Source organism: Hylobates moloch, unplaced genomic scaffold (assembly GCF_009828535.3).
Source record: "Hylobates moloch isolate HMO894 unplaced genomic scaffold, HMol_V3 SCAFFOLD_22, whole genome shotgun sequence".
In the NCBI taxonomy this organism is placed as follows: Eukaryota; Metazoa; Chordata; class Mammalia; order Primates; family Hylobatidae; genus Hylobates; species Hylobates moloch.
In genome coordinates, this window is record NW_026652297.1 from 15,762,865 (window position 1) to 15,782,121 (window position 19,257).

Here is a 19,257-nt window from a genome sequence, read left to right on the forward strand (position 1 = left end):
ACGAGCCCGTGGACTGCGAGCTGGGGAAAAGGAGGTGGCGCGCGGCTGCTCAGAAGCGTATCCGTGCCTGGGAGCAGAGGGGCGCCAGTACTCCAGGAGCCGGATGGCCAGAGGCACCCCTTTCTCCCCAACGCCCAGCTCTGGCTCTGCCCAGAGCTAAGGAGCATGCACCGCAATGCAGCGGGCTCCGCGCCCTCCGAGCGGGGGCTGCGGGAGACCGAGGCTGCCAGGGAGTGCCGGGGCGAGGAAGCCGGGGGACTCGCGAGCCAGTTTCGGGCGCTGAGAGCCAGCCGGGGGCGCGCTGGTGGGTGCCGCCCAAGCCCCGCGCTCGGCAGCGGCCTAGGCTCCCAAACCTCCTTGCCCTCGGGTCCCGGGATGCCTGGACCGCAAAGCAGCCAGAGGAACCCCGCGAGCCGCGGAGCACAGCAGTCCCGAGGCGGCAGGCACCAGCAGCCAACTTGCTCGGTGGAGGGTACGTTACCTTCCATCGCAGCCACTGCGGATGCCAGGAGGAGCAGTAGCAGATAATCCAGGGCCATCGCCGGCCGGCGGCCCCCAGGCCGAGTCCGAGCCGAGGCAGCAGCGCCGGGTGAGCGCCGCGTCCCGGAGCGCCGCTGCGCTCCCCGCGGGTGGCTTCTCGGTATCCTTTCGCGCTCTCGCCCGGACCGGACTCCCCGGAGCGCTGCGTGGGCGTGGGCAGGAGTGTGCGCGCGTGGGGCGGTACGGGCGCGCGTGGGTGTGGGTGTGCATGTGTGTGTGTGTGTTTATGGGAGAGGTGGGTGTGTGCGTGCGTGTGTGAGAGAGGGCGAGGGAGAACGAGCCTGGGAGAGCGCGCGAGAGCGAGTGCGTCCTGGTGTCACATTGCGAGCTACAGCGGAGCCTACGGGAGGACGGAGCCGGCCAGACTGACGCGGGAGGGAGCGGGATCCCCCACCATCAGCTCTCTCCCCACCCCTAACACCTCCTGTCCAATCAAGGAATCAAACCTGCAAAATTCCCCCGGCCAATCAGGCGCGAGCACCTCCTTACACTGGCATTGTTAGTTTAAGAAAAACTTTTGCTTGCAAGGCTGTGCGGGAGGGCTCGGAAGGCGCTAGGAGGGGTCCGGGCTCCCCCTCGTGGTGCACTCGGAGAACCGCAGCGGCCCGCCCAGCTCACCCTGTCCCCACCTAGGGGGCCCAGCGAAGGAGCTGGGGAGGCCTCGTGCCCTTACATCCCACCCAGGACTGGATCCGCTTTAAATGATCAAATGAGCCCTCTTTCATCTTCTCTGTGACAAGAGCACCCTGCCTACCCTGTTTAGAGCAACTCCAGGGGCGCACCCGTGCCTCTCCTCCAGAGCTCTTCACTTTCTAGCACGGGTTAGTATTTACTAATCGATTTTGTTTATCATGGGGTCTCCCTCTTATTAGAATGGGGTCACCATTTTCAGATTCTTGCCTATTTTGTTCACTACAGAATCCACAGTTCACAGAACAGTGCCTGACCTGTGGGAGGCATAGTACATGTCCGTCGAAAGAATGAATACTGTTCAGATAACCTGTGGGCCCTTGCTCCAGGGTCCACGGGGAACCGGACTTGCTTCCTGTCCAACGTTTCGCAGTGTTCACTTCCCAATGCATTGTGAACTTCCACAGAGGGCCCTGACCCCAGAGGACAGCTCAGCGTGGGGAGACCAGGAGTCACACAGTCAGCTCTAAAACAGCAGGGCCGGCAAGAGGGCTCTCCCAGGCCCTGCAAGGCGAGGTGCACTGTTGCTGCGGGCCAGGCCTTCAGTGTGGGTGGGAAGGACTTAGGCAGCAACCGGGGATGCAGCCTTGGAGATAGGAGCAATTCTCCCAGGCTCAGCTCTCACAGCTACACTTTATCTTCCTGTTTCTGGAGATGGTCAAGGGTTCTAAATCAGAAACTCACCTTGAGGCTGTTATATGTTATGCTGGAGATGTGTCTTTCCCTCCTCCCCCCGCCCCGCCACATACCTGATGATAGTCTGGTCCTACAGGGTCAGGGATGACCCGTTAGGTTCCCCACCCCTCCTCCTACGCCTCTCACCTTGGAGGCACCAAGCCTTTCCCCTGGTCTGTTAATGAGCTAACAGCGGGCAGATGTGATACTTCTCTTTGGGATGACTCTCCTTCTGGGCTTTTCTAAATCAGTTCCCCACACCCCCGCCTCTGTGTGTCTAGTCTCTCCTTTGCTGGGACTGCTTCCTCTCCACCACAGCCAGACTCAAGTCCTCCAATCCTGATAATTCTTTCCTTCCCTGGCTCTGACTCAGGCTGCCTTCCTCCTCCCCTCCCCTCCCTCCTACCCCACCTCTGTGCCTGAAGGGAAGATGTCATCAACCTCCACCTTCTCATCATCCACCTTAATGCCATGTTAGCTGCCCTCTATACCTCCACACCACGAGCTGTGTCCTGATGTCCCTGGAGTCACCTGATGTCACCCTAGGCAACAACCTGCTCCTAGTTAACCGTCATCCTCCTGCACCGTCAGCACCTGCTGACATTGGTGTCCAGTAGATCTTCTGGGGCTCTGGCCCCAGTTTCCGTGGTCTTGCTTCTCCTCCTACCCGTCTTGCCACTTCTTACTGTTCCCTCTGTTACCTCTTCAGCTTTCAAGAGAGGTATCCCCCAAACTCCATCCTTGGAGTTCGTCCTCCTGGGGTACATGGGCAACTCCTTGGCAGCTTCACTTGCTTTTTTACCCCCAGCCATCCCCTCGTGGACGGACAGGTGGATGGATGGATGGATGGGTGAGTTTCACACTCTTCCCTCCCCCTCTCACTGCATCACAGTCACTTGGTAGGCATGTCTGGCAAAGCCCCCACTCTGCCACATCCTCCTCCTTATGCCCTTGTCCTATGCCTGTGCATCTGACCCAGTGTAAACCCATACTACCTTCCCCTGGACAACTGGAGAATCTCTGAATGACGGTCCAGCTTCCCTCCCTCCCCTTAATCCCTCCAAACTCTGCTGCCAAACTCATCCTTCTCAAGCCAAGCTTGATCTTATCTCTTCCCTGCATAGCAACCTAGTGGCTCCTCACTGTCTGCTGAAGAGAGACTGACCACTCTAGCATGACATTCAGACTGCTTTGTAAGCTCTCTGAAACCTGCCTTCTCAGCCCAGATTCTGCTGGTCTTTTTCTGGGCCTAGGGTATCCTCTTGCCATCTCCACAACCACACCCAGGCCAGTCATGTGCTCACCCACGTATTCAGGCAGGCCCTGTTCTAGCTGTGGGAACACAGTAGACAGCCCTTCTCAGAGGGGTCTTACCATATGGTGGAAGGATGGCAATAATAAGCAAATAGGCAGTGGCATGTCAGGTGCTGAGGAGAGCTCTGGAGAATCACAAAGCAGGAAGCAGCGAGAGAGTGACAGCGGCTAGTTAGACATGCTGGGAAGACCTTCTGTTTACTGAGCACCTTCCACCACAAGCACTGTCCTGAATGTTAACTTGCATAACTAAAATGAGTTGAATTGAATTTCCTGACCTCTATTCCTACCCAAATCCCACCTCTCCCAGGAAGCCTTTTCTTCTGTCCCTCTTCCTGATACCCTCATGTTATATTTCTGTGGGTACTGAATGGCTCTCTCAGACATGGCTGAAGATATAACTGACCATTATCCAACTAACTGCAGAATGTCACACCTGGGAGCACGCTTGGAGCCCACCAAGTACAGGGATTTCAAGTAGAACCCTGCTAGGGACTTTGAACTTGTGCCGGGATAATTTCAGGAACATCACAAACTAGGCCCTCTGAAAATACTGATCCCTAGGCCTGTCAGTAGGGATGAGGTAGGCCCATGATATGGTTTGGCTGTGTCCCCACCCAAATCTCATCTTGAATTGTAGCTTCCATAATTTCCACATGTCGTAGGAGGGACCTGGTGGAAGGTAATTGAATCACGGGGTGGGGGGGTTCCCACGCTGTTCTTGTGATAGTGAATAAGTCTCATGAGATCTGATGGTTTGATAAAGGGGAGGTCCCCCCCCAACACACACGCTGTCTCTTGCTTGCTGCCATGTGAGACGTGTCTTGCTCCCCCTTTGCTTTCCATCATGATTGTGAGGCCTCTCCAGCCATGTGGAACTGTGAGTCAATTAAACCTCTTTTGTTTATAAATTACCCAGTCCCGGGTATATCTTTATTAGCAGGATAAGAACAGACTAATACAGCCCACGAATGTGATTTCATATCCTCCCCTCCCCAATTGACTATGCTGCATGATGAGGCTTGGAAGCTGCCGTTCTTTGTCCAGGAGCTTACAACTGCCCTGAGGCCTCCTCAGGGGATACTCATGAAAGTGGCCAAGGAATTGGGGCTCCAGACCTCACCTCTGCTCTAGTAGCTTTTTTATGTTTTTTACAGGGCATCTATATCAGGTTTTTTTTTTTTTTTTTTTTTTTTTGAAGGAAGTGTTCTTCAGCAGGAAAAGAAGGAGGGAGGTGAACAGTAAGAGGAATTCAAGGAGAGGATTTGATTGGGGTGGGGTAGGGAACATTAACTCACTGATGACTTCTAGAACATGCTGATGGCTCAGGCAAGAATAGTGTCAGTTTAGGGCTGCTTGTTAATTTCCCTAATAATTCAAGGTATTGACTTTTCTTGAGCAAGTTAAATATTAATTTAGTTTTGCAGAAGATTGATCTTTCTCTAGCAATGGGTTATGATTTGTAAATATCCCTGAAGGCACCACTGGTTTGGGATTCCAAGCCTGGGTGCCTCTTTTCCCCTAGAGCATCTCCTTGGCAATTTTTTTTCTATCTGATGTCAAATGCTCACTTATTTTCTTGATTAATCACTCAGCTATTTGATATCACTAAATCACTCCTTCAAAGCGACAGATGCTTGCTGCTAAGGCCAGCAGCTGAGGGCTCTCAGGCACCCAAGGGTGACTGAAGTCTTTTGCTAAGACTCAGAGGCCCATCTGACTAGAAGGCTTTGGGGCAGTCAACCAGCTCACTCCCTACCTCTAAACAGTTTTGTGTCTAAATGTTTGGAAAGCATTTCTAGTGAAAGCAATTGCACAATTTCCCTTGATAATTCTACCCAATATAAAGCTATTCTATTAGAATTTTCCTGCTCACTTATAACCCACATCATATGCGTGTGTGTATATATATGTGTGTGTGTGTGTGTGTATGTATATATGTATACAAAACCTTTTTTCATTCACTACTTATTAGTGACAAAGGTACACAAATAGCATCCATCCTGAGTATGATCACTTGCATGTCTTGTACATGAGAAGATTTTGTTGCCCCATCCTATCCTTTCCCTTTGAAATACTGCTTTACCACATAAATAAAAGGTTCAGTTACATACTCCATGACCCAGGTGACCTTTAATTAGATTCTTAAGCTGCAAGACATATTTTCATCAATTATTTTTTGAGAGGCAGGTGGAACCTTTCAGATTTATTTGAAACACTTTAATATGGATAACAGGCAAATAACAAAAAACTTCCTTTCCCTATTTTGTTCTTTCTTCCAACATTTATTCAGCAGCAATTCTGTGCCAGTTGTCTGCGACATGCTAGGGACCCAGTGATGGCTGGGACCCAGTCCCTCCCTTTAAGGATCTCATGGTCTCCCAATGGAGATGGGTAAAAAAATTAAATGTATTACGAGACTTTTCATCCAAAATGGTCTCTAGCTAGAGGCCTTCAACAAGCCTGTCCTTGCTTCTCAGGAAAATACCTCAGCAAATCCGGACAAATATGAAGAATTATAAAACAAGGTGAACAAACACTGATAGACAACCTAATTGCCAGGATGTGGAAGAAACTGACAATGCTTATAAGGTACATCAAGCTGGATTGAGAAAAATCTATCAAGCGTATGTATGACATATGCCAAGTTCTCTTTTTTAAAAGAGAAACTACTTTAAAGACATAGCTAGGAAGGCATATTGTAATTCCCTCTCTGTCGATATTTGACTCAGACACTCAGGATCTCTACTAACCAGAGAATGGAGCAAACATCTATCGTCACCATTGTTGTTCAGTTTCAAGCCAAACGAAGAACAGCTTCCCTGGTCATCCTCTTCCCTTCCTTAGTGTCTCCCACATCTAGAATAGCTTAAAAATGAAATATACAACTGGATAGATGGATGGGCTGATGAAGAAACAATGCATTCTTCAGGTAAAAAACAGTCAAGAGGCTGGAACAGTCACAGTAATGACTGTACTGTGACAGTACAGCCTGCTGACTAGAGTTTTTCCTGGGATACAGCATGTCAGAGCACCAGAGAATTGGGATGGTGGTTGGAGAAAGATGCTACCTCAGTAGAGAAGACATACACTAGATGAAGCCTGTTGGCAACTGGCAATTAAGCATTGCTGTAGGTTTATAAAGGTGATTCAGCGATCAAGCAAGTAGACAGCTAGAGGATCGAAGGCCAACCTACTCATCCTGCCTACCAAAATACACTGAGAATTAATGAGTCTTTCCCTTCTCAAGGAGGAGTGAAGAGAAGTCAGGACACCTCAGGGACCTATTACAACCCTGCAAAACCAGGAGCAGCACCTTCAAGACCCAGATGAGGAGCATCCTTTTGAAAATGAAGTTCTGCAGAACCTAGAGACATTTTCAGGAAACTTCTTGGCACACATGAAGACATAAATTAGAATATAGAGAAACAAACTTATGAGAAAACAGATTAAACAGAAAAGACCACAGAATAAAAGAAGAGGGGAGAAGAAAGGGATAGGAAGTGTTTTAAGGAAGCAAAAATGCAGTGTCAGAATTCAACTCCACATTGGTGTGTCAGTCAAGCGTACATTTGTTGCTGCTGAACATTGAATGGATGATAGGAAAGATAAACTGGAGAAGCTTCCCAAAAATGCACACAACATGAACAGAAAAGAAAAATGGAAACAGAGAATACAAAACAAACAGAAGATAGAAAATGGAGAACCAACTTATATAAAATTGTGCTAGCTCCTTGCAAGGTGCTGGGGACCTTAAAGGGTCCCGAGAAGAGTTCAGAGTTCTTTAAAAAGAGACCAGTACAAATGCCATGAAAGTAATGACAAAGCTATGAAAGCATAAAATTTTTCTTAGCTGAGTAAAGACTTGATAGTCACATCTAGATAATGTTTTTGAACCATATGGATTTTTTAAAAGAAATTTTACTTCTATTCAAGAACACACACAAACAGACACATTCATGGCCACATAGAAAAACAGGATACCTACAGTGGAATAAATATCATTAATTTCAGAACACTAAATTCTAGGGAAAAAAATGAAGCAAGAGCTATAGAGTTTGGGTTTTTCTTGGTTTTGTTTGTTGGTTTCGCTTGGTTTTTTTAGCAATAGCGTTTTTAAGAGGGAAAATTTGTAACACAAAATATATATAAATCCGGCAAGTTGAAAGCAACAAACATTTTCAATCACATTTTCAGGTCTCAGAAAATTTGCAACACTTTAGAAAAAAATTACTTAAAAATATATTCCAATTGATAAAGAAATGAAATTTGGTGTCAAGCAATAAAATCAATTAAAATAGATGTCTAAATATTTGCAGACTGCTTTTAATGTTTTTTTTAAATTCGTCCTGCATAACTGCAGCTTTGTACCATTTAACCTATATCTCTCATTTTCTCCCCCCCGCTACCTGGTAACCACTGATCTACTCTCTGTTTCTATGTATTTGACTTTTAAAAATAGATTCTATGGCTGGGCGCAGTGGCTCACATCTGTAATCCCAGCAATCTGGGAGGCCAAGGCAGGTGGATCACCTGAAGTCAGGAGTTCAAGACCAGCCTGGCCAACATGGTGAAACCCCATCTCTATTAAAAATACAAAAATTAGCCGGGCCTGGTGGCAGGCACCTGTAATCCCAGCTACTCGGGAGGCTGAGGCAAGAGAATCGCTTGAAGCCAGGAGGCAGAGGTTGCAATGAGCCAAGATCACACCACTGCACTCCAGCCTGGGGGACAAGAGCGAGACTCCGTCTAAAAAAAAAAAAAGACTGAGATAATGCAGTATTTTTCTTTTTGTGTCTGCTTTATTTCACTTAGCACAATGTCCTTCAGGTTCAGCATGTTGTTATATATGGCAGGATCTTTTTTAAGGCTCAATAATATTTCTGTGAGTGTGGTTGTGTGTGTGTGTGTGTGTGTGTGTGTCACAATTTCTTTATCCACTCATCCATTAATGGACACAGGTTGTTTCCATATCTTGGCTATTGTGAATAATGCTGCAGTGAACATGGGAGTGCAGATACCTCTACAAGGTTCTGATTACATTTCCTTTTAGTGCAAACCAAGAAGAAGGATTTCTGGTTCATGTGGTAGTTTTATTTTTAATTTTTTGAGCAAACTTCATACTGTTTTCCATAATGGCTACACCAATTTACCTTCCAGCCAAGAGTGTGTCCTTTTCCCCACACCCTCATGAACACTTGCCCCTTATTTTGTTTGATAATAACCATTCTAACAGGTGCGAGGTGATATCCCATGGCTTTTGTTTCAATTTCCCTGTTGATTAGTTGAATACCTTTTCATATACCTGCTGGCCACGTTTGGCTTCCTTGGAGAAATGTCTGTTCAGGTTATTTGCCCATTTTTAGTTGGGTTATTTGTTTTTTGTTTTTTGGAGGTTTTTTAAATATTGAATTGTGTGAGCTCCTTACGTATTTTGGATATTAACCCCTTATCAGATATATGGTCCATGAATATGTTCTCCTAGTCTGTAGGCTGCCTTTCTATTTTATTGATTGTTTCTTTTGCTGTGCAAAAACTTTTTAGTTTGATGTAGTCTCACTTGTTTATTTTTACTTTTGTTGCCAAAGCTTTTTGTGTGATGTCCAAAAAAATCACTGCCAACGCTAATGTCAAGGACCCTTTTCTCTGTTTTCTTCTAGAAGTTTCACAGTTTCAGGTCTTATGTTTAGGTCCTTAATCCATTTTGAGTTGATTTCTGTGTGTGGTATAAGAAAAGGGTCCAAATTAGTTTGTTTGCATGTAGATATCCAGTTTTCCCAATACCATTTGTTGAAAATACTCCCTTTTTCCCCTTGTATCTTCTTAATGTCTTTGTCAAAAACTAGTTGACCATACATGCTTGGGTTTATTTCCAGGCTTTCTGTTTTGTTCCATTGGTCTATGTGTCTGTTCTTACGCCAGTCCAAAACTGTTTTGATTACTGTAGCTTTGTAATATCATTTGAAATTAGGGGGTGTGGTGCCTCCAACTTTGTTTTCCGTTCTTAAGATTGCTTTGGCTCTTCGAGGTCTTTCATGGCTTTATATGAATTTTAGAATTGTGTTTTCTATTTCTGTGATGAATGCCATTGAAATTTTGATAGGAATTGTATTGAATCTATATATTACTTTGGGCAGTATGGACATTTTAACAATATTAATTCTTCCATCCCGTGAACATGAGATATCTTAGCATTTATTTGTCTTTTTCAGATTCTCTCATGAATGTTTTATAGTTTTTAGTGTACAGATTTTTCACCTTCTCAGTTAAACTTATTCCTAAGTATTTTCTTCATTTTTTACTATTGTAAATGGGATTTTCTTGATTTCTTTTCCAGATAGGTTGTTACTGGTGTGAATATATACAACTGATTTTTGTACGTTAGTTTTGTGTCCCTTTAAATTAAAATAAAATGTAAAAAGTAATCTCAGTAAAGAACATTCATATTGTTAAAATTTTAATTACTAAAGCCTAGATCCAATACTTTAAATTACATTAATTAGGACCAAAGAGAAGAGGAATATGGGGAGAAGGAGAAGAAGTGGAAAGCTATCTGACATTCCTTGTTTACTCAGGAGAAATTGAGACTCTTAGAAATACTGATTTAAAATAGCTAAACTTGGTTTAAAAATGGCTTTAAATACTTAAAGGCTTTTAAAATTATACTCTGAATAAATATATACATATATATATATACCTTTGAAAATACTAGAGAAAATAAAAACAAAATATAACTCCTATTTTAAAAATTATTTTATTTATTTATTGTTTTTAAAAGCCAGGCTGTAGCGATGACTACAGTCAGGGACCTGCCACCAGACAGAGCCCAACCCCAACCCCTATTAAAAAAAAAAAAAGAAAGAATGAATGAAAGAAATTGAAAAAACACAAATAGAAAGTTACTATTTAAGCAATAAAAATTTATAAGAAATTACAGAAATCACTTCCAATAAGAAATATGACTGAATTGGGTCGGGCGCAGTGGTTCACACCTGTAACCCCAGCACTTTGGGAGGGCGAGGTGGGCGGATCACCTGAAGTCAGGAGTTCAAGACCAGACTGAGCAAGATGGTGAAACCCCGTCTCTACTAAAAATACAAAAATTAGCCAGGCCTGGTGGCACACGTCTGTAGTCCCAGCGACTCGGGAGACTGAGGCAGGAGAATCACTTGAACCTGGGAGGTGGAGATTGTAGTGAGCTGAGATCATGCCACTGCATTCCAGCCTGGGCAACAGAGCAAGACTCCATTAAAAAAAAAAAACAAAAAAGAAGAAGAAGAAGAAAAAGAAAAGAAAAGAAAGAAATATGAATGAATTGAACCTTGATTAAAAGATAAGCACTTTTTGGCTAAAAAATGTCATTGTATCATACCTCAAAGGGAAAATAAATAGTAAAAAAAAACTCTTTCATTTGTGCTAATATTATAGACAAAATAACCCACACAACTCTTAATAAAAACATCTAGAAAAATTCAATAATATGTGAAATAGCTGCTTGTGAATGTATTGCAGAGCCATAAGAAGTATCCCCAAGAGCATAGAAACAAAGAGGTACAAAAAGCCAGAATGATGAATCTGGGAGCTTACACTGCAGGGATTGATTCCCCAATCTGGGAAACATAATGACTTGAATTTTAATAGATACGCAGGTTGGAAACAAGATTTTAAATGAACACGACGAAGAAAGTTGGAACTAAGACAACTGCATAAATCTGAAGCTTTAAATTGCAACACCTTCATTGAAAGAACGGAGGAAAGGAAAAGTTTACTCATTGTCTTAAAGGAGAACAAGGATACTTGCCACTCTTGGCTTGGGTGGAATGAGTAAGACAAAATAATCTCCCCTCAGAATTCTTATCATAGGCCTTCACTCATATGGATTTCAAATTCAAATTTATGCTACTTGAATAATCTCAGATCTCCCAAGCCAAGAACTCAACTGAAAAAAGCAGTTATAAGTAGATAATACCCTGGGAACATTAGAGGGAAGAAAATGCAAGAGGCACACAACGTCCACAGAATTCCCAAAACAACATTAGACCCCTATTATAGAACTATCAAAGAAAGACTTTTAGATATCAGTATTTTAAATAATAAAGGAAGACACTATAAAAAAATCTATAGATTTGAGAGAGAACCACATAGAACAGGAAAAATTTTAAAAAGACATTGAAATTAAAAACTAAATGAATAAGTTTAAGAGATTAAGTATGCTTGAAGAGTGGTCTACTGAACTTTGAATTAATTTTTCAAAATTAACTATAATGTAACACACAAGAGCAAAGAGATGTAAAATCTTAAACACCATTGAGAAATATGGGTGATGCATAATTTATTTAATACTTAAGAGAAAATAATGGAAGGAATGGGAGGATAAGGAATACTTAAAGAAACAATGGCAGATAAATTTCTGAACTGACAAACAAATGAATTATTCAGATTCAAGAAGCAGATTTAAGAAGTCCTGAGCAGAATAAACAAAAAAAATTTCCTAACTAGACAAATCATAATGAAACTAAAGGACACCAAAGATAGAGAAAAAAAATCTTTAAAGCTATCAGAGAGAAATGAGAAGTTGCTCACATGAAACGACAACTAGACTTCTCAGCAGCAAGAGGTACATATAGAAAAAAAAACAAAATTATATATAAAATTTTAAATTCTAAAATTGTGTATACCTAAATTTCTATATCCAGATAAATTTGTATTCAAGACTAAGAGCAAAAAAAAAAAAAAAATGTTGTAAAGACATTTTAAAGTAAGACTGAGGGAATTTACCACCAAGACACTATCTCTAAGAGATCTACTAAAGGAACTATTTCAGAAGGAAATAATTCAGAAAAGCAAAGTTAGATGAAAGCTTACTTGTTTACCTAATGGTAAACATGTGGGTAAATCATTAGTGTTTCTAAAAATAAGATAACACTAAAATGGTGAATAACAGCATGTAAGATGGGAGTTGTGGAAAGCTGAAAGTTTTCTAATACCCTGGTACCATTCCAAAAGCAAGCAGAAATATTGAACAATTTTAGATGTTGTCAAATCAACCATGCTTTAAACTGTTAAAGGTGACCACTGCTAGATAAGCAGAAGAGAAAAAGAGGATTAATGAAAATTAATCAGTACAATAGAAAGTAGGAATAAAAAAGCAAACTGTATATAAAGCACAAACTGAGATAATGGAAATAAATCTAAAATTACTAGCAATCAGAATAAATAACACTGAAATAAACTCATCATTTAAAAGACAAACATCAGATTGGTTAAGAATAAATCCAGTTATATACTGTTGGAAGAAATACATCCAAAAACATGATGACTCACATGCGTTCAAAGTGAACAGATAAGAAAAAAAAACAGGCAAATATTATTTTTTAAAACTGGGATAATGAGACTAATGCCAAACAAAATAAATATTAAGATAAGAGCATTATTAATAATAAAAAGGATCATTACATAATAATAAATGGAATAATTCTTTTAGGAACGCAATAAATTCTGAGTTTCTATGTACCTAACACACAGCCTCAAATTGTATAAAGAATAAAAAGGCAGAATCTCAAGAAAAAATGGACAAATCTATCATTAGAAAGTGATTTTAACGTAATTCATTTTGTTATTTATAAATCAGGCAGATGAAAATTGGTAAGTAAATGGAAGAAAGCAACAACTTAATTTAATTTAGTGGATGTATAGAGCCCTATCCAATCACGAGCAATTATACATTCTTCTCCAGTAGATGTAGAACAATTGCAAAATCTGACGACTTATCACCAAACAGCAAGGCTCAATAAAGACTAAATAATTTGTCACACAGATCATATTCTCTGACCTCAACACAATTTAATCAGAAATCAGTAACCAAAGAAACTTTGAAAAACGCATTTAAATAAACTTTAAGGAATCATAAGGGGTACTGAAAAATATATAAAATTTAATGATAATTGTAACACTGCCGTTCAAAACCTTGGCATGCAGCTAAAGTGGTATCTACAGGAAATTTATACCTTACCTTGGAATATTAGAAAGAATATTAGAATAGAAGAAAATTGATAAGATAAATATGTAAACACGGAAATGAAAAATAAAGAAACTATCAACAAGGCTCCCACATCTCAAAGCTTACTCACTGAAAAAAATAAACTAATAAAATACAAAAACACTTCTGCCAAGACTGCTAGTTTGCAAGAGGTGGGGTGGAGTGTATAATGGGACAAAACAAAAATAAATAATGTTATGGATGGAAATGAGGGCATACGGATAGGGTAAAACTTTAAAACAGTAGAAAATGCTGTGAACCATTTGAATGAAATAGCAATTTTTCTTGAGAAGAAAATACAATATATTAAACCTGATTCACAGTAAAAAATAGAATATTTGAGTGGATTGATTTTCACGAAAGAATTTGAATCAGTAATTAAAAATCTACCCACCAAAAAAAGAAACAACATTAAGTCTGAACGGTTTTGTTAGTGGGTTCTAATCCAAACACTCAAGGATGTATTTCCTGAATGATGTTAGGAAGCTGACATAATCCTTGTCCCAGGATTGAAAAAGTTGTCTAATTTTAGAGAAATCTATTGTCCCATTTACTGATTAAAGGACAAAACATATATATGATCATCTCAATAGGCAAAGATAGAATATTTGATTAAAACTCAGAACATTTTCACAACTTAAAAATATTTAATAAAATAATAGAAAGGGACTTGAGACATGGTTTCTATCCAAACCCCAGAGAAAACATTACATTTCATGGCAAAACATCGGAAGCATTCTCTTTAAAGTTGGGAAGAAGAAAGGATGCCTACTCTCCTTGTTTCCAGTCAACATTTCACTGCTGGTCTGAGCTAGCGCTATAAGACATAAAAGAGAGATGAAAAATATAAGGAGAGGACAGAAAGAAAGAAAACTACATTAGGCCACAGACAGCAAGATTTTGTAGAAAACCCAAGAGACTGTACAGGCAAATCATTAGACCAAACATAAATCATGAGCAAGTTTGCTAGTTACAAAGTCAATATATAAAAATCTGTTGCTTTCTTAAGCATCAGCAACAAATAAGAATAAGTAATTTTTTAACAATGCAGCATTTTTTCTCCTACTACTTTTACTTTAGGTTCCAGGAGTACATGTACAGGTGTGTTAACGTGGGTAAATGAGGCTTGGTGTACAAATGATCCATCACCCAGGTAGTGAGCGTAGTACCCTGATGGGCCTTGCAGCCCACCACCCCCTCCCACCTTCCTCACTCAAGCCATCCCCAGTGTCTATTGTTCCCATCTTTGTGTCCACATGAATAATACAGCATTTTAATGGCAATAAAAACTCTAATATATCTTGGAACAAATCTTAAGAAAGTTTTTAAAGGTCTTATGAAAAAAATATAAAAATTTATTAAACAACATTTAAATAACTGGAGAGATATACTGTGTTTATGGGTGAGAAATCTCATGGCTATTATCCCCAATTTTTCCTATAGATTCAATACAAATACAAAAAAAACCTATAATATTTTTGAAGAATTTGACAATTTGACCCTAAAGTTCAAAAGCAGAGGCAAGAATAATGAAGACAATTTTGAAGACAGACAAGCTGGAAGGCCTTGCCTTATCAGCTATCAAAACTTATTATAAAGCTACCATAATTAAAACAATATGGAATTGATATAGAGATTTAGGACCAATGTATATATGAAAACTCCATGTCAAGGGAAGCATTACAAAATGGTGAGAAAGAATAAACTATTCAATAAGCGTTGCCAAGACAATCTGAAAAATAAAATTTGATTCCTTTCTCACACAAACATCCATTGCAGGTGGACAGAAAACCAATATTAAAAGGAAGACTTCATAATATTTTTTAATATAACATAGGAGAATAGCTAAATGAAGTGGGCTGTAAGGAGGAGAATGTCATAAACAGGACAAAAAAATCACAAACTACAAAGGAAAATACAGATACACTTGATTAATAAAAGGAAAACTTTGATGCAAAAAGACACCATAAACATAGTTAAGCCACACACTGAGAGAAAATATCTGCAACTTAATTTAAAAAGTATTAGTATCTAGAATATATAAAGAATTTCTATAAGTCAATATGAAATAAATGTGTCAAAAGCACCAAAGTGCTCACATTGATAGCACATTACTAAAATTGGAATGATACAGATTAGCATGGCTCCTCTGCAAAGGTAACATGCGAATTTATGAAGCACTCCATATTTTTATACCACATACAAAAGGACAAAGGCTGTATGTCTCCACTTACATGAAAAATCTAGAGTAGGTGAATGCACAGAGATAGCAAATAGATTAGTGTTTACCAGGGGATGGGGGAAGAGGAATCTGGAGTTATTGCTTAATGAGTACAGAGTTTCTGTTTGGAATGATAGAAGGGCTTTGGAAATAAATAGTGGTGATGGTTGCATAGCATTGTGAATTATACAGTTAAAATGGCTGAAATGAAAATTTTATATTATATATTTTGACTACAAAAAAGCATCCAGTGTTAAAAAGGGGGCAAAAGATTCAAATAGACATTTCAGATACAAGTAACTATGAATAAGCTAACAATATCTGAAAAAATATACAACCTCATTTGATAATGAAAAAAATACTGAGATAATGCTTCTCACCCACTGATAGGTAAACATAATAAAGTCAGACAATAGCTAGGGTTCATAGAATGCAGAGCAACAAGAGCTGTCATAAAATGCCGGTAGGAGTGTAAATTGCTTCAAAGGTTTTGGATAGGAGTATGGCATCACTCAGTGAAGTTTCACATGTGCTTCTTTATGTATTAATTAGAGTAAGTACAGACTGACATAATGAAGATACTAACAATAAATGGCTTAAAGGTAAAGAAGTTTATCTTATCTCTCTCACTTATCAGTTCCAAAGTTTACAGCCTGGTCAGTGGGACAACTTTGATCCTCACAGTCGTTCAGGTAATCAGTTCTTTCCAAGTCAGTTCCTGCAAAATTGAAGTTGGCTCACTACCATTTTGGTTTTGTCTAGTGGGAAAAGAGAAGAAAGCATGGAGGAGGTACACCCACCACCTTAAGGCTCTGATCCTAACGTAGCAGAATTGAAAGCTGCTTAAATACCACTAGTGAGGACTTAGTCACATAGCCGTATCCAACTAAAAGGGAGGCTGGGAAATGCAGCCTCGATGAACATCCATGTGTAAGATGGGGAAAATGATTTTGGGTGGATAAAATTCATTTTTGTCAGTCTCCACTATACCCAGAACTCAGCAATTTCATGACTGGGAATACCTTAGCAATGCTCTTGCACATGTATGCCAGGAGACAGACATAAGAAAGCTTATAGGCTCACAATCCGTAATAGGATAAAACAGGAAATAACCCAAATGTCCATCCTTGTAAAATAGAAAAATAAATCATGGTGTATTCTTAATACAGGAGCAAAAATGAGTGAATTATTGCTGCACAATTGGAAAGGATCACATGAGATACTTCTAAGACAATATTCAGCTGAGCATTAGGGACTTGGGTGCCTGTTTTATTATTAATATTCGAATTGTGTATTCATATATATGTACACTATATTTATTATTTTGCATATATTTACCACAGAAAAATTACATTACCAACATAAAATCGATATAATTTTTCACACAACAGGCTGGTAAAAGCAAATGTTCACTAATATTAAATGTAGACAAAGATATGCATAGCAAAAGTATTAATTGTAGTAGAATAAATTTTTACTATATAGGGCATTTTGGAAGTTATCTTCAAAAGCATAAACTGGGCACTTCTATAAATTACAATTCTGCTGCTCAGCACCAACTTAGAGAAACAACCATGGAGCCACATAAGAAGACAATGTGCAAAGGTGTTCAGTCTAGCAAATCTTTTTTTTTTTTATTTTATTATTATACTTTAGGTTTTACGGTACATGTGCACAATGTGCAGGTTTGTTACATATGTATCCGTGTGCCATGTTGGTTTGCTGCACCCATTAACTCATCATTTAGCATTAAGTATATCTCCTAATGCTGTCCCTCCCCCCTCCCCCCAACCCACAACAGTCCCCAGAGTGTGATGTTCCCCTTCCTGTGTCCATGAGTTCTCATTGTTCAATTCTCACCTGTGAGTGAGAACATGCGGTGTTTGGTTTTTTGTCCTTGTTATAGTTTACTGAGAATGATGTTTTCCAGTTTCATCCATGTCCCTACAAAGGACATGAACTCACCATTTTTTCTGGCTGCATAGTATTCCATGGTGTCTATGTGCCACATTTTCTTAATCCAGTCTATTGTTGTTGGACATTTGGGTTGGTTCCAAGTCTTTGTTATTGTGAATAGTGCCGCAATAAACATACGTGTGCATGTCTCTTTATAGCAGCATGATTTATAGTCCTTTGGGTATATACCTAGTAATGGGATGGCTGGGTCAAATGCTGAGTGATTTTGTCACCACCAGGCCTGCCCTAAAAGAGCTCCTGAAGGAAGCACTAAACATGGAAAAGAACAACCAGTACCAGCCACTGCAAAAACATGCCAAATTGTAAAGACCATCGAGGCTAGGAAGAAACTGCATCAACTAACGAGCAAAATAACCAACTAACATCATAATGATAGGATCAAATTCACACATAACAATACTAACTTTAAATGTAAATGGGCTAAATGCTCCAATTAAAAGACACAGACTGGCAAACTGGATAAGGAGTCAAGACCCATCAGTGTGCTGTATTCAGCAAACCCATCTCACGTGCAGAGACACACATAGACTCAAAATAAAGGGATGGAGGAAGATCTATCAAGCAAATGGAAAACAAAAAAAGGCAGGGGTTGCAATCCTAGTCTCTGATAAAATAGACTTTAAACCAACAAAGATCAAAAGAGACAAAGAAGGCCATTACATAATGGTAAAGGGATCAATTCAACAAGAAGAGCTAACTATCCTAAATATATATGCACCCAATACAGGAGCACCCAGATTCATAAAGCAAGTCCTGAGTGACCTACAAAGGGACTTAAACTCCCACACAGTAATAATGGGAGACCTTAACACCCCACTGTCAACATTAGACAGATCAACGAGACAGAAAGTTAACAAGGATATCCAGGAATTGAACTCAGCTCTGCACAGAGTGGACCTAATAGACATCTACAGAACTCTCCACCCCAAATCAACAGAATATACATTTTTTTCAGCACCACACCACACTTATTCCAAAATTGACCACATAGTTGGAAGTAAAGCTCTCCTCAGCAAATGTAAAAGAACAGAAATTATAACAAACTGTCTCTCAGACCACAGTGCAATCAAACTAGAACTCAGGATTAAGAAACTCACTCAAAACTGCTCAACTACATGGAAACTGAACAACCTGCTCCTGAATGACTACTGGGTACATAATGAAATGAAGGCAGAAATAAAGATGTTCTTTGAAACCAACGACAACAAAGACACAACATACCAGAATCTCTGGGACACATTCAAAGCAGTGTGTAGAGGGAAATTTATAGCACTAAATGCCCACAAGAGAAAGCAGGAAAGATCCAAAATTGACACCCTAACATCACAATTAAAAGAACTAGAAAAGCAAGAGCAAACACATCCAAAAGCTAGCAGAAGGCAAGAAATAACTAAAATCAGAGCAGAACTGAAGGAAACAGAGACACAAAATCCCTTCAAAAAATTAATGAATCCAGGAGCTGGTTTTTTGAAAAGATCAACAAAATTGATAGACTGCTAGCAAGACTAATAAAGAAGAAAAGAGAGAAGAATCAAATAGATGCAATAAAAAATGAAAAAGGGGATATCACCACCGATCCCATAGAAATACAATCTACCATCAGAGAATACTACAAACACCTCTATGCAAATAAACTAGAAAATCTAGAAGAAATGGACAAATTCCTCGACAAATACACCCTCCCAAGACTAAACCAGGAAGAAGTTGAATCTATGAATAGACCAATAACAGGCTCTGAAATTGTGGCAATAATCAATAGCTTACCAACCAAAAAGAGTCCAGGACCTGATGGATTCACAGC

General features: G+C 40.0%; 1 protein-coding gene and 1 pseudogene across 4 annotated transcripts in view; one reads left to right on the forward strand and one right to left on the reverse strand.

The window, feature by feature from the left end:
• Window positions 1-19,257, reverse strand: part of EPHB1 (EPH receptor B1) — a 501,064-nt gene that overhangs the window by 458,225 nt on the left and 23,582 nt on the right. For 2 of the 4 annotated variants that reach the window (XM_058433527.1, XM_032144098.2), the window contains exon 1: window positions 482-987. The exons of 1 other annotated variant lie outside the window; for it this stretch is intronic. In XM_058433527.1, coding sequence (XP_058289510.1) covers window positions 482-539 — 58 coding nt within the window. In that variant the 5' untranslated portion in view covers window positions 540-987. Of the gene's footprint in view, window positions 1-481; window positions 991-19,257 lie in introns of those variants that run through there. One more of the 4 variants, XM_032144100.3, reaches the window with a different exon arrangement.
• LOC116462155 (U6 spliceosomal RNA) lies at window positions 15,351-15,450 on the forward strand (annotated as a pseudogene).